The sequence below is a fragment of the Macrosteles quadrilineatus genome, unplaced genomic scaffold (assembly GCF_028750875.1).
Source record: "Macrosteles quadrilineatus isolate MER2022 unplaced genomic scaffold, UCM_ALF_1.0 Scaffold_6__1_contigs__length_79288215, whole genome shotgun sequence".
NCBI classification, from domain to species: Eukaryota; Metazoa; Arthropoda; class Insecta; order Hemiptera; family Cicadellidae; genus Macrosteles; species Macrosteles quadrilineatus.
This window is the reverse complement of record NW_026542599.1, coordinates 1,878,007-1,894,194: the sequence shown is the minus strand read 5'-3', so window position 1 is coordinate 1,894,194 and position 16,188 is coordinate 1,878,007. Positions and strand designations below refer to the sequence as shown.

The window sequence follows — 16,188 nt, the reverse complement described above, 5'->3', positions numbered from 1 at the left end:
TCTTACCTCAGTAAGACTATTTATTAAACACTCATTTATTAATCACTTAGTAAACAGGTTTACCTCAATGCGACGCGCGGCAAACAGCGTCAGAGATAAGCTTGAGGAGTACGATGCTATCATAACTAAGGTCGACAAGGGCAACTCGTTAATTGTCTTACACAAAGATGATTATGTTAGCAAAGTCAAAGACTTTATTATGAATAATAACATAGAATTATTGAACAAAGATCCCACACAAACCAATGCTAAATTAATAAACAAAGCTTTGTCTGAGAGTAAACATTTACTAACTAACAATGAAATAAACACATTGAAGGTGACGAATCCCCAGGCCCCAATCCTTAGAGGCCTTCCTAAGATCCATAAAATAAATGTGCCAATAAGACCACTGGTCAATTTCATACCCTCGCCAGCCTACAAAATAGCCAAAAAAATAGATAGAATCATCAGAAAAGAAATTGTTTTGGAGAATAACCATAGCATAAAAAATAGCCTAGACCTAATTAATAAAATTAAGGATCAAGCAATAAGTACTAATTATAAGCTAGCTTCTTTCGATATTGTAAATTTGTACACAAATGTGCCTATTCAGGAAACAATAGAACTCTTACACCAAAACCTTATTAAGAACTCGAAACTATCTAGAGAGGCAATTGAGGAACTGATCTCTCTTATAACCATTATCCTCAAGCAAAACTATTTCCGATTTCAAAATGAATTCTACATGCAGAAAGATGGGCTAGCTATGGGCTCCCCCCTCTCTGGAATATTGGCTGAAATTTTCTTAAACCATCTTGAAAATAAATATTTGTTCTCAGAAGTGAACCGGCACAGAAATAAAATTCTGTTTTATTATAGGTATGTGGATGATACCATAGTTTTATTTAAGGGTAATGACAGGCAATTATGTATGTTAAACACATATTTATGTAACATGCATAAAAACATCAACTTTACATTAGAGAAGGAGGAAAACAATAGATTAAATTTTCTGGACCACCATAACAAAAAACACCACTATAACAACATCACCATAACAAAAAACAATGGTACCTTACAATTTAAAATATACCGTAAACCTACTTATACCGACCAAACAATCCATGCTGAATCACACCATCCTCACACACAAAAATTAGCAGCATACAATAGTTTTGTCCACAGGTTATTAACAGTCCCCATGAATCAGAGTGACTATGAAGATGAAGTTAACATATTAAAATATATAGCCATCGCTAATGGGTACAGAAGCTCAATTATTGATAATCTGATTTACAAACATAGAAATAAAAACTCGAATGGAAACGAAACAAAAGCTCCCAAAACATTCTTATCAGCTAAATATGGTTATTTTCTAAGCAATAAATTTAAGAACCTTTTAGCCAAAGATAATATCACAGTTTCGTTCAGGACTACTAACAATCTTGGAACTTTATTGAAAGAGCGACCCCAAACTTCAACTCCAGAATATGAGAAAACTGGAGTTTACCGTCTTTCATGCACCGATTGTAAAAAGTACTATATCGGTCAGACTTCTCGCTCCTTTAAAAAGAGATTCAAGGAACATTTGCCCAAGAAAACCATAACCCAGACATCTGCTTTTGCTGACCACCTCGTTTTAAATAACCATAATTATTCAGATATACACAGAAATATGCATATTTTACACTCCTCAAAAGACAGATCCCAGACAAGCACATTAGAAGAATTTGAAATATATAAAGCTGTAAAATCGGATCATCAGAACGTCCTGAACGACAAGCTGTCATTTTCGTCTAATTATATTTATGACACTGCAATCAAGGTATTGAAGGGTGTGGATGGAGGGGGTGGGTAGACCTCAATGAAACAGCTGATAAGGATTGTACGACTGGATTCCACTGACCACCGGCAGTCTAGACTATACCTTCGCCGGGGATGAGTCGTAGCAATAATTTCGACCGTGTCTTCAATGTTAAATGTCCGTGTTTTGTGTTTGTGACTATATGTGCATGTTTTTTACGCCTTTTGACGACCTTCGCAAGAAGAGAGAAAATGTTTTGACATCCTGATCGGCCTGATGATGATCCCTATTGTGGATTGAAACCGGTTGCCGTGAGCAACATTGTGGATAACTTTTATGCAGGTATTTAAACCACTTTATTGAAATAGTCTTAGTAAAAAGGTGTAATTTAAGAACATATAATAACTTAAAATTATAGATTAACTTTTACTTGATATTACGTAAGAAAGATTTCATGGTTTATTGATATTTTAATTATAAAATATTTTCAGTAAACATGGTATAATATAATTAGTATGCGAGTGTATTATCTATTGCCAAGTCCAGCCAGCTCTTTGTTGTTTAATTAACCTCAGGGTGTGACAGGATGTTGCTTGACAGTGAAAAGCAGAGTACATGTAACGGGATTTATGGTGTAACATAGGGTCAGTATAATGCTGAACATTATGTTTAAACTGGGTTGGGGTTGTTTATCAAGTAAATCGATGAAATTAAACTTTGTTTTCTCTGATTAACATATAAAAAGCTATTTAGAGCTGTGATAATGCAGCATTTGTTTTTATTTTATCATAAGTGTACAATTATTTTTTCCTAGAGTCACCCAACAAAGTGGCGATACATGCACTGATTATAGCACAGAAAATTGATGCATCTACTTACTTTTTTGCCGCACACCAGTATTATAACCTAACAGCACAAAACAGCGTGTTTTTATTATACGCACGTAATATGTGTACGCTTGAAAATAATTTTGTAACACTTAATGATATTACGGCTACGATCAGCTGGTGCAGTGTTTCCCATTTAGTTCAATGTTTCGATTTAACCTAACCTAAAACTTGTTGTACATTGTTTGAAAGACTAATTATGTGCTTTATACTAACTGTATGAAAAATAGATGTGTAAAGATTATTCTTTAAGACATTGTTTTTAAATACAGTATAAGTATAAGTTTTCAGATATACAAACCAATATAAAATACAATTATGGCATATTGTGATACTGGAAATTTTACAACGATGTGTCGTACATGAAAATACTTTTAGGCCAGCAATAACGCTTGTAAACCCACAGGGACATCAAGTCCTCGAACTGTATGCTAATGTAATGTCATGGAAACAAACTCTACTGCATGAAACCAAAACGTTTCTAGGTTATTTCATAAAACTAATATAAATTATTTTATTTGCATACATTTACTAACTTTAAGAACGAATTCCTACCTGCTATGTTTACGAATCACTCATTACTTAAACATTAATTAATTTATATGAATATTAATGATTATGAGGTACATAATTTCCATTGTAAAGTTTGATTTTAAATCATATTTTGCCACAAGAGAGTTTATAAGGCCTACATATTTCGTTTTACAACGATGCCATTTTGAACAAATAATTACAAGCGTATGCGAAAAACCTTTCTATATATATTTATTAATTTCACTTCCAAGTGTATTATTTTTTATCTAATAAAATAAAACTGTGGAACTTGGGCTAGCAGATTTAATCCCGTCGAAACACAGCACAAACGAAAACTTTTAATATACCTTGTAAAAGATATCATGTTTGTGTCCTTTTACTAATTAAGCCTGATTATGAAATGTACTTATGAAATATATATTTATTCTTGTTATGTATTATTTTAAATTTACCTTAGAAAAGAGAGTGTTTTATTTTAAAATTTGGGCACAAAATTGCTTGCATCAATTAATTATAAATAATAAACTGACTTAAAAAAAAAATAAAACACAATCATTTAGTATTGTTTTTTTTTTTTTGTCCTACAACGTCTATACAGAACTGTCACAAATTCATATTTAGAGCTGATTTAACTGCAACAATTGTAATACAAATGTTGAATAAGGTTTAAAACTGTTGTTCTACATACAACTTTGATTCCCAAACCCTATACTCCGATTGACCACTGCTGGAAAAAAAACAAATATTTAAGGTTTTTAAATTCTAAAATTGTTTATATATGATTTGTCTTGAAACAGCTGTAAAAGCTGAGTAAAAGTATTAGACAGTATTTGTTTATTCTTTTTGTGATCATTTGCAAAGGATAAAAAAATTAAAATTCAATCAATCATAATATATTTATTAAAATCCGAATGCAATTGTATGTATTATGCTAAAAACTGTTTTTAAATATCTATATTTTTTCTTGTTCAAATAAACTGAACGTTTATGTTTCACCAAGTATTGCTTTATTGTAAATTGTGGTAAACAAAATCAGAAAATTATTTATTCATTTTAAAATAATTATTTACTATTGTCTCTATAACTAAAATAACCTTGAGGAACACTGCCCTTTTTTCCGAACATAGGTGATAAAAAAAAACTCATATCTAATTCTTTAACTTACATTACATTAACGTGTTGTATGAATTGTGAAGTAGTATAACATAAAACAATCATTTGCAGGATTTCAATAGTTTAACATCATCTATACTCATGCTATTCAATAATACCTAGTAATTGCCTGATGTGAATATCTTTGTGATGTCTATAATAGGAGATATATAAATAGGAGTGACTTAAATATAGGCAAAATAATACATTATGGTACGTACAGCTTAGTCAAGAATGTAGAGTAGAATGTCCACCAAAGTTCTTAAAAGATGTGCATTGTTTCCGCCATCTTATCCCTGTTCCTCAAGGACATTTCAGGGAAACTTTTTCAGCCCACAGCAAAGTTTGTACAGAATACTCGAGTCTATCTTGGCTCTTTTATTTATTTTAGGTTTATATAAAGATACTCTTTGATAGATTATGATTTTGTTTGGACATGGATTTATTTTCTGTGACTTTAGTAAAATGTACATCTTTCATAAGTGTAAGTTACTATATTTACAAAAAAAACATGTTTCTTTTAAACACGGTCGATTTTATGGATATTATTTTGTTGGGAATGTTTCAATGTTTAAATTGTATTTATTAACATCATTATACACGTTAAGATAATCACACATAATAATAATTACAAGTATGAGTTTTTTTGGTCCAATAATTTGTTAAGTATGATTATTTACTTGAGCTACTAGACGAAGTTGTTAGTTAATTTTTTTTACAATAAGAAAAGATGAATAATAATGTTTTGTTAAAATATATAAATAGCACAGCTTGTGTTTGGTTATCAAGTATAACAACAAACCACAATTAAATCTTATCTAAAGCAGATATTGTTGATGTTTTTCAAGCTGTAACCCTTGAACAATTTTTCAGTGTCCTTTTTGGATATTTGTTTTCGTTAAGGGTCTCCCTTGGCAATCTATAATACTTGGCTAATTTAACCGTCACTAGCATCTGGTGGTTCCGTCAATATTGATTTTAGACCAGAGAGTTTGTTTAACGAACATTTGAATACATTTAGCTTTACCACACGTTTAGAGTAAACAATAAAACATATGTATATACTATTTTCGATGCGGATAAATTCTTTAAATATACCAACAAAACTAATTGTATGGTTTTAAAACATTTATCTCCAAATAGCATTTAGTTCTAACAAAAAAATAAAAGTTCGACTTACGTTAGGGTTAAACAATCAATCATTTAAGACACATTCGTACACCTTTTGCTATGTTTAAATAAATAAATAGCTATTAACATTTATTTATATCTAGTAATTGCCGAATAAGTTTATAATAATAAATTAACACGTAAGGTATTTAAAAACTATTAATCAATTACTAAAAGTAGATTGCTGCTAGTGGAATAAAAAAAAAATACTATAACAATTACAAATAATTCCCTATGATGACATTAAAAGCATGTTTCTCAACTTCTAGTTTTACAGTTTATCTTGAGGCATTACCATACATTAATTCTGTTAACATTGTATATACGTAATGAATCCCTTTTTACAAATTAAAATGTCCTTTTGCTGCAACCGTCTCCAAGAAAACTAAGGTAAAGGGTTCTCAAGATCTCAAGCGTCATTAGGCGATGCTGTTTCGGCGCTTTTGGCTTGAGTATTTACTAAATTGCGAACAAAGTAGCAGCTTAACTGTAAACCTAATATAGATCTTCTTCGACGTATGTAACCATATACTTAAAAAAAATACATTTCAATCATCTTACTTTTTTCATAGTTAATAAAAGCTAAAATATAATAAAAAATTAATATCTTGCCGTAACTTCGATTTTTGAACTTATTTTTAGAACCACGCTAATATATATCTCACCGTAAAAATTGCAAGAACGTTTAAAATGGGAACTTTTACAAGATATTTGCACAAAATACTATATATAATTGGTTTTTGGACATTTAAACATATTTTTTTTTTATATTGTTCTTTTTAAGATACACGAACACTGTACATATCAAAACCAATAAATAATTGTATTGAAAAAAGAAAACACTCTAGATTTCTTTCGAATTAGAAACGGTCTTCTTCATTTAGTTATGTTATCATCATTAATGTAACATAATCATTAGATGTGACATTAATCATTAGATATCTAAATTGAATATTAGTTTCGTATTGTTTTACTTCAATGCAATTTGGAGAACGAGCTTGTCTAGTGCTTAAAGCGCGAGACTTTGGTTCCCGGGTTCAAATGCCACCAATCACAGATGAATTTTATCAATGTGATAATGACGCAACCTCTAGGTCGAGCCTGAAGTAATGTGAAAAAAAATTCAGGGCTCGTGCCTAGCGTCCTAAGAAAAAAAACGACAATGAATTTCGTATTTTCTTGAGGCTATTTAAACATATGATATATAGAAAATTTTAAACACAGTCCAAAAAATAAAAAACAAACACAAACAAACACAGAAAAATAAAGATACACAGTCCAAATAAATAACAATTGTATTTGAAAACACATTTATATTGTTAACTTATGGCTATTTTATGTGAATAAACCATTTTTTTTTGTAAAGTTAGAACTTTCCACGACTGACCAAGCTTATGTATAAATGGTTCATTTCAAAAAGTAAACACTTTTTCTCCTCCTTCGTATACTCTACCGGCTCACCACTTTATTGGATGGACCTAATTATGCAGAAGGATACGCAAGACGAAGTACGAAGATGAAAGGAGCTACTAACCTCTTGAAAGTAGAGGGAAATCATCAAAGGAACGCTAATTTAAATACTCATTTCAATATTTACTAAACAATTAGTTTCAAATTGAATGTAAATTAGAGCTAATATAGCAGTACACTTCAGAGATTCAATATTTTATGGCAATACGCAAATAGTTCACTAGCAAAGTGAACTTTTAAAATCAAAATACACAAATACATTGTATTCATAATCTAGTTTTAAAAGACGATTTAGTACAACTATGTCACAGAAACACACCGTGATTTTTATTTTTTCCAATACACATTACATGCCAGGATTACAAAACATCAGCCTGTAATTCTAAAAAGGAAATCATTTACGAATAAAAACACTAAATAATCTTAAAGTGAAATCTCAGGGGTTGAAGACTGGTACAAAAAGCTGATGTTGAGTTAACGATAACTGTGTCCGTAACTCAAAATGATAGCTTACTCTCTCAAATCTTCAGTATTTAAACTGAATCATGCTTCTCTGGATTATGAAGACAATGCTAGGAGAAAAAGGTTCTAAATGCATACCTGTATACATCTCATATTTACATTCAATCAATATTTAACAAACCGCTGAGTGTACACATTTGTTAGATGATGTATATTATCGATTAACTTCCTGGACAATGTTTTACAAACTATTTAATGCTAGTCATTTTTTTGTTTGTTTTATTGATTAACCAGATATTACATTAATAATCAAAGATGGGAGTAAAACTACAAATAATGAGACATCTTACAAAATACCTAGCAAAAGAACGCCAATTTTCCACTTTTTAAGCGTTTGTTAAAGTTTATAAAATTCAAAACATGTAATATTATAAGTAAATTATTGCCAACAAGTAGTTTAAATTAAAGTAATATCTCCATTATGGCGCTGAAGCTTCTGACAATCCTCTAAACATTGTTGTGGAGCTCACCGTGCCCCCTTCCAGAGAAATGTTATTGCCGGCTTAAAAGGATTTTCGTGTAGTAATTTTAAGGGATTATAACCCTTGAAGCATGTGTTAGAGTTTTATTTTGATGCATGTTTTCCTTCCCAAAGTTTATAATGCTTTCGCTAAAAACGTATTCTATTATTGAGCCTTAATACAATAGAAAAATTGGTACTTAAAAAGTTCCAATCTCCAAAGAAGATTTTAAGTTAATTTAAGTTGTCACATGACGTAATTATATTAAGTTATTTATAAAAGTATCGTATAAGATATTATTAAGTTTAATGCAAAGCTTTGGTCCATTGCATAAGGAAGTACTGTACTTTTAAAATAAAATATCTACTTCAAATTTTTTATACATAAATGATTAGACTTTTTGCTCTATAAACACTTGACACTAAAGGTGAAAGAGGTTGATAAGTCACGTTTGTAATTTCAACCGCTATTGTTTCGTAAAAATGATAAAACAATAATTTAAAAGAGAATACTGTTGTTGTTTATTCAAACTTTGGTCAAAAGTACAAAACTATAGTCTAATATCAACCTAATAACAACCAATAATTGGTAACAAGCAGATGAATAATTTTATCAAGCATATTCACATTTTGGATGTTTATAAATCTTATTACACTACGAATATTAGAATGAGATGACAATATAAGTTTTTTTACAGTCATCGAAAATCAACATGATGATTTAAAGATGCAAATTATCTAAAAATGAATTGTTGTAAATTTATCTTCGGAAATATAACATAAGATAATATATACCCAGATAGTGAGAGTGTCTTTAGAAAGGGTTGGATATAGAATCTCATTTGTATTCAGTCTCTTATCCAATATTGTTCCCCATTCGCATCTCTTTTGTAAACTATAAATCTACTGTATTTACATTTTACGTTCGTGAAAGAATAACAACTAAATATACTAATACATTATCTTACATTTTAGTTGTTTAAATTTAAATATAACTAAACTCAATGACAAAAATTATTGTATTTTAAGCATTATTGGTGGATCTTTAACAAAATAAATGTGCATACATGCATAATTTAGCGACAATGATTAAAATAAAGTATATTACAGTAATGACCATTAGATGTTGAAACAAGGAGGAAATATATAACTGTACACCAACAAGAGTCTTACAAGAGTCTTGGTGTGTGACTTACAAACGACACCTCTGACTCATTGTTAGAACAAGTAGTACATACAGGGTGTTTGAAAAGTCTGGGCACGGTCTAATATTTTACAAACCATAGCAGAAAGCATCTGTTAACTTTGCTCAGAGTCTAATGACAATGTAAACTATTTTTCCTTGCTAGACAACCATGAGGACGGCCCAAGGAGGAAGTCATAGAGATCTTAAATGTAAAGCACGGGACGAGTGATCCATCATTTCAAAGAGCTCAGTTAGTAGAGTTGAATGCTGCAAACCGCATCTCAAAAGATGTATCTAATCAGAAATGGCGGGTTGTTTTAGGCGAACATTGTGAAGTATATAATGCGCTGCCATTTCTAACTGGATCGTCGTATACAGATGTGGTAGGCAGTGTTTCACTCTACTAAAACTTCTACCATTGTTTTTGTTGGTGAGATTAGTTAACTTACCAATTTATTTCGGAATATTTTTTTAGTTTTTTTTTATCCAGCAGCAAGGGAAAATAGTTTATATTATGGATGTTTTCTGCTATGGATTGTAAAATATTAAGCCATACCCAGACTGTTCAAACACCCTTTATATAACTGTCACATCACAAGTGAAGCCTTAGGTACGGTCACGTTTTGTGTGTTATAATACTAATGATACCTCTTACAGTTGCTTATGGGTCAGGCAGTGCATTTTGCATTACTCTCTACATTATACTTAGTCTCACTTCTTGGGTGTATCATCAGAAACGACTTCCTTTACAGCCATTGAAATAACAAGTACTATAAATATAAAAAAATAGGTACAGTAACGTTATGTTTGTTAAGAGTTAACAAGCACTCCATGGATGAAATACTGCAGTTAGTGATAGTTATCAAATACAGTGCAGGGACCTGGTTTTCCTCTTTTTTTGAGTATGTGGGAGTTCAACGGTGTCACTGCTTATCTTAATCAGTTAAAGTAATCAGATATGCTACAAATCGTGAAATATCTTTTATAATGTTTTGTTTTCCTAATATACACGGTTATTAAAAATAATGGTGCAAAATTAAAAGGTTGGTACGTCTGTTTCCGTGATTTAAAACAGCTGATTGTCCCAACAATGGAAACGGCGTGTTTATAAGTTTGTTTTGACAAGCTTGTGTTTTGTTTCAGTTAACGAAGCCATACTGTAGTCATATTCTATTAATACTGATCTCAGTATTTATCATAGGCTAGACCTTTCAATTTTGTCTTTGATCTTTTTACTCTGGTTTGTACATAGTTATATCCTACAATAAAACTAAATAAATTTGTTTACTACACTATCCCTTTTTTTGGTAGATTGAAACCTCTGACCCAGCTTCCATGGTGGCGGTACACACCCTTGAACGGCAGTGATAGCGTTAAGCTTTCTGATTTCATATTCCACGAGGAACTTAATTTTAGGCACTTAAGTTCAGTTTGTAACAAGACTGTAAAACCTGAGTGTAACAACAAAGTGTCATATTACAGGAGAGGTTCCGGGTGGAGGCTGATGTGGCTGTTAACCGAGCCAACATGTTGACGAGGCTGTGGAAGTACGCTACTCCCGAGGTGATGGACTCGGAGTACCTACTCCACGCAGGAGTGTTCTCTATGGTGGAGTTTGACGATGACATCTTTGCCGCTGGGAACTGTTACGACCAGGTTAGATTTATGTAATTTACATCTTTACATTCCCATATTTTTCTATTCCTATTCAGATTACAGTCCTAATTACAACCGGTGACAACAGTGTAAATGTATACTGGTTAGTCAGTGGCTTATTTGGGCCAAATGCAGCGATGTCATGGGTTCGGATCCTGGTACCTGACAACTTTATCAGTGTAATTCGACCTTTTACAGTACCGGCTCACCCATTTATTATACACTCATGTTCACGGTGGATGTTGACGGGCAAATGCGTGGTCAAAAAAGTTCTGCCAACCTCTTAAGATATAAATAAATAGCTTATGAAACCAAAATATGTTTCCCATCGTGTAAAACTTCACAAAAACATTTATTAGACTTGTTCAGAACGGATTGTTTTTTGTCGTACAACCTTTTCTGTTCATGCACAAATAAACACCAAACCTTACCAATGCTCCTGGTAAATAAAATAATAAAGGCAAATTTTGTTTTACAAAACAACCAAAATTGGGAATTCAACAAAACAATGAATGACAGAAAACAACAAAACGGCAGGAAAACACTTCTTTGTTTTCAAGAGCAGAAAATAACTCCAGGCAATACTTCATCAACTCCACTAATTGGTCGTTGAACTGCCTTTCCGTGAACGAGTAGCTCATCAGAGAACCGAGTATCGAGTTGTTGATACTATCTACTGATCTTACTGACTGCGTAATGAATTTCCTACAAAATAAACGTTGCATTTTCTTATCCTTATGGCCATGGATGTCTATCTTAAACCATCAAAAAGGATCTTAAGATATTTTCCTAAGATAATATTGAAATATTTGCGTTCATAACAATAATTGAAACTTTGTTCAATACAATGTTCTGCCATGCTAACTGGTTTTACTTGAAAGGGTACCTGACATTTGTTTTAGAAAACTCCAATTTTTACAGAGTTTTGATGCAATGTTAGTAATACAATTAAATTAACAACTATGTTTAAGATATAAGTCTTGCATACTAAACAATTGTAATAAAAGAAATATTAAAACCAACAACGTAGTAAAATATAAGACTTATTTAACTGAGGGTTTAATGTTAGCAAATCGAAGAATAATATAACCTTCTTTATCAAATAAACTACATATTTGTACGTAGTAAATTTGAATTAAAAGCACTTATAACCCCATAGTAAAACTTAAATCAGTACGCTATCCATAAATATTAACAAAAATCTATTACTGAAATGTTAAGTTAATTATTTTAAACATATTATACAATATGTTAAACAATACACACAATATGTTATGTTTAGCAATATGTTAAACATATTGCTGTACAAATTTATTACCTTCTGAGGTTCTGTTAACTTTAGATGGTAATGTTTGGTAAGCCTGCTTCATTTTTTCAATCACTTATGTACTTCTTTCATCTTTAGGCAAACTACTATTGACTATGTTTCTTATTTGTTTTTTTTCTAGTTTCAATACAAGGACTACTGGTTGTTCTGCCCGTACGCATACCGCCTCCCAGAGGGTCCCATACTGGTGAAGGATCTAGCTGTGGAGTACAAGTATCTGAGCAATACCAGCGAGTGGTTCTACATAGCGAGAAAGAATGCGGAGAACGTAATCAACAACTATAACCAGTTCAGCAGAGGTTGGTATAGTATAACGATCCAGCGACATGCTTAACATTTACCACAGAGAAGTAATAAACAGAGGATACACGCGTGGTGTCTAGCGCTAAGAGCTAGTGTCCACCAATAAGAGCTGGTGTCCAACACTAAGAGCTGGTGTCCAACACTAAGAGCTGGTGTCTAGCGCTAAGAGCTGGTGTCTAGCGCTAAGAGCTGGTGTCCAACACTAAGAGCTGGTGTCTAGCACTAAGAGATGGTGTCCAGCCTTAAGAGCTGGTTTCTAGCACTAAGAGCTGGTGTCCATCATTAAGAGATGGTGTCTAGCACTAAGAGCTGGTGTATAGCACTAAGAGCTGGTGTCTAGCACTAAGAGATGGTGTTCATCATTAAGAGCTGGTGTCTAGCACTAAGAGCTGGTGTATAGCACTAAGAGCTGGTGTCTAGCACTAAGAGATGGTGTTCATCATTAAGAGCTGGTGTCTAGCACTAAGAGACGTTGTTCATCATTAAGAGCTGGTGTCTAGCACTAAGAGCTGGTGTATAGCACTAAGAGCTGGTGTCCAGCCTTAAGAGCTGGTGTCCATCATTAAGAGATGGTGTCTAGCACTAAAAGCTGGTGTCTAGCACTAAGAGCTGGTGTCTAGGGCAAAGTCCAACACCACCCCCTACGCCAACATGCACTACAACGCTCACGGTGGAGGAAGGCCTTGTGAGGTAGTATTTCCACACAAGGCTCTTCCTTGCTCGTTAAAACTATATTTTCGGCAAAAGATATACCTACACCACAGCTGTAAGTTATGGTTGTCCCATAGGGGTGTTTCCTCTGTGCATATAACTCTCTCCTTAACTCTCTGTGCATATAAACAATACTTGATTGTAATGTAATACAGAGCAACGTAATTTATAAAAATGGTATGTTTGTTTGCACGTCACTGGATTTCCAATAAAAGTGTTATAACTCAATTTTTTTCGAATTATTGTTTAATTAAACATCTTACAAAGCCTATAAATTGGTTGGTATATTTAAAACAATTAGTTTTTTATTTGATCCATAATTTTTGGTAAATTCGTTTACCATGTACATGGTAAAAATAAATCAAACAAAATATTGTATTACATTATAGCATCAACAGTTAAACGTCAACTGTTTTTTCGTTAGCAATAATAAATGAAAAAACTACATAACTTTTGAACTGTTAAGGGCTATTTTTGTAAACAAAATAAATAGTTGTTATTCACCCATAACAGAGAAGACAGTATTATATTACACCACATGTGAACAAGAATAAATCAACGATTTTGACAGCAGGTGGCTTGTAATAGAATACAGATTTGTTTACTCGTATAGTCGTTTCCACTATTTCTTAACACCCCCTCTCAACATGTAATACTTCGTATGCTAGGTATTTTCACTGTAATATATTTATTTCCAACCTTTGAGGTTACAATAATATCTTCATTGGCTGCTCTGATAAACCCTTTTATGTAGGAATCACATATTTTGGTTTTTGTACCTCAGTTTCTTTGATGATAATTCAACACAACATTTTACTTGACTTCTTTGTTAAATAACTTATTGCTTAAACCGTTTGGTGTGATTTCTTATCTATACTTTGTAACGATTATCTACTTGCAAACCACAAAAAAATCTTAATGACCTTACTTGAGAATTCATAATTTTTTTTTTACTTCCTACCAAAAATATATATATAAAGCTTTAAAACTTTTCCATACAAGGAAACTACACTCCAATCGTAAAACAAATATTTCAGTCTTGATTATTGATGAGCAATTTTTATATTTAAAACTAGTTCAATTGTTCTATCTCTATTTTGGATACATCTGAACTAGCCACAATATACTATTATTTGCTCAAATTGTATGTTCAGGGTACAACACGTACACCTACAACGAAACAGCGCACACGGAGCGAGTACCTGATGACATCCTCAGTGTGAGGTATGAGGACGGCAAGTGGAGCAAACCCTACTACGACTGTGGAGGGGGAAACATCTGGATGCTTACCTACACTGTGCCTTTCTTTGGATTCGCCAACAACAGCTACTTCTTTAAGTAAGTTTATTTCGTGTCTATGTACGTGTTTACATTTACAAAACTGAATGAAAAAACTTCTAAAATTACTCTTGAAATAAACAGATTGTCCAAAAAAGAAGAACTTTAGAATCTCTTCTCATACCAAAAGAAAGACAAAATTCATATCAAGGATTTCCGAAAAATGTATAGAATTTACCCAGATACATACCATTTCGTGTTTTATACATAAAAATTTTAACTTAGAAATTTTTCAGACAACCTTTTTAAAATTTGAAACTTATTTTGTAATTTAAGAGGTAAATTTACGATACAGTTGTAGATGGGTGATACTAAAAAAACCGTATGCAAAAATACGTATACAATCGACATATAATAACTATGGCGTGTGAAGTTTGACATAAACTATTCTATAACTCTCAAACTTGCAAAACTTAAATAGAACATGTTGTATGACGCTTTCCCATGGCGCTTTATGGGGTTTTACCAAAATCCGTTACCCATTATGTAGAAACACGTGTTAGTTTCAGAATTCAATTTTCAAAACTTTTACTACTTAGAACGATGGGAAGCTACATGCCAAACATCAGTCTTTAGATACTCTACATATATGTTAGTTACGGGTAAAAATAAACTAATAAAATGTATTTGAAATACTACGGTCCGGTACGGGATCACTCAATAAATAATCATTGCTTGGATGATAATATAGTCTTGGATCCTCTCTTTTACTCTTTGCTTTAACTATAAATTTGTTAGTTCATTTGCATATCCACCTGTATTGGAGAAGGAAATAACAAAATATTCAGGTAAATACGTATTTAACTTATTGTTTTTAATGTTCTAGAAATAAGGGCTAATAATGTCTAAAATATTGTGAGGAATATAGTATATTTATTACCAAAAGTGTGATTTTTTTCAGAGGCACCAGTGGTATTGATATTGATTTGAGAAGAGTTGACATAGACCAATGTCCCTTACCACAAGGCAGCACTCAACTCAACATTTTCGCAGCTTCTGATAAGTGTAAAAACCGAACAACTGAGGTAAGTTTTTAGTTTACCTTGTGACTACCTTCTCCTTAAGTTTGAAGAAAAGCTGGATTTAAGTTTATTAGAAGAGAAAGAACTGTTCTTGACACATCTAGGGTCTTGCTTATTTGGTATATTTGGTATTTTTATGTAACAAAGAAATTAAATCAATTCGCTTGTGATGTAATAAAACGTGAGCAATGAGCTCTTAGGCCTACCCAGAAATAAATCAAAAGATTGTTTTATATTAAATGAGATAACAAATAGTTAAATTTTATAATGATTGACTTCAGCTTCTATTATATTTAAAATAGATTTCCACCGACCTTGTAGCTGTAGAAAGGTGTTCACGGCTGGGGTACCCCACCTGCTGGCGTCATGTCGTCCTGTCCGGGATTGCACTGCACACTTTTTAAAGTCTTTAGAAATAGTTAGTTTATGTACACGAAAAATTAACTTAAAATTCACTTCTTGTTATAAAGCAAAACAAAAACGATCTTTTATGGCCTAATGAGGTTTGAATTTGATTTGTAATGAGATATTATTATTATTATTATTATTATTATTATTTGTTGTCATGAGAGCCGAAGCCCCCTGACTGCTTACCCGGTACCTATCCTACAGGACATACCCGGGCCCCATGATGTAGGCCGAAGCTTACGCATCAACCTTTAGC

At 32.2% G+C, this 16,188-nt stretch overlaps 1 protein-coding gene across 1 annotated transcript in view; it reads left to right on the top strand.

Moving 5' to 3' along the window:
- LOC128997151 (probable G-protein coupled receptor 158) overlaps positions 1–16,188 on the top strand; it is a 298,747-nt gene that overhangs the window by 270,678 nt on the left and 11,881 nt on the right. Inside the window, exons 2-5 of the mRNA XM_054422735.1 lie at positions 10,650–10,823; positions 12,272–12,449; positions 14,319–14,502; positions 15,404–15,527. Coding sequence (XP_054278710.1) covers positions 10,650–10,823; positions 12,272–12,449; positions 14,319–14,502; positions 15,404–15,527 — 660 coding nt within the window. The remainder of the gene's footprint in view (positions 1–10,649; positions 10,824–12,271; positions 12,450–14,318; positions 14,503–15,403; positions 15,528–16,188) is intronic.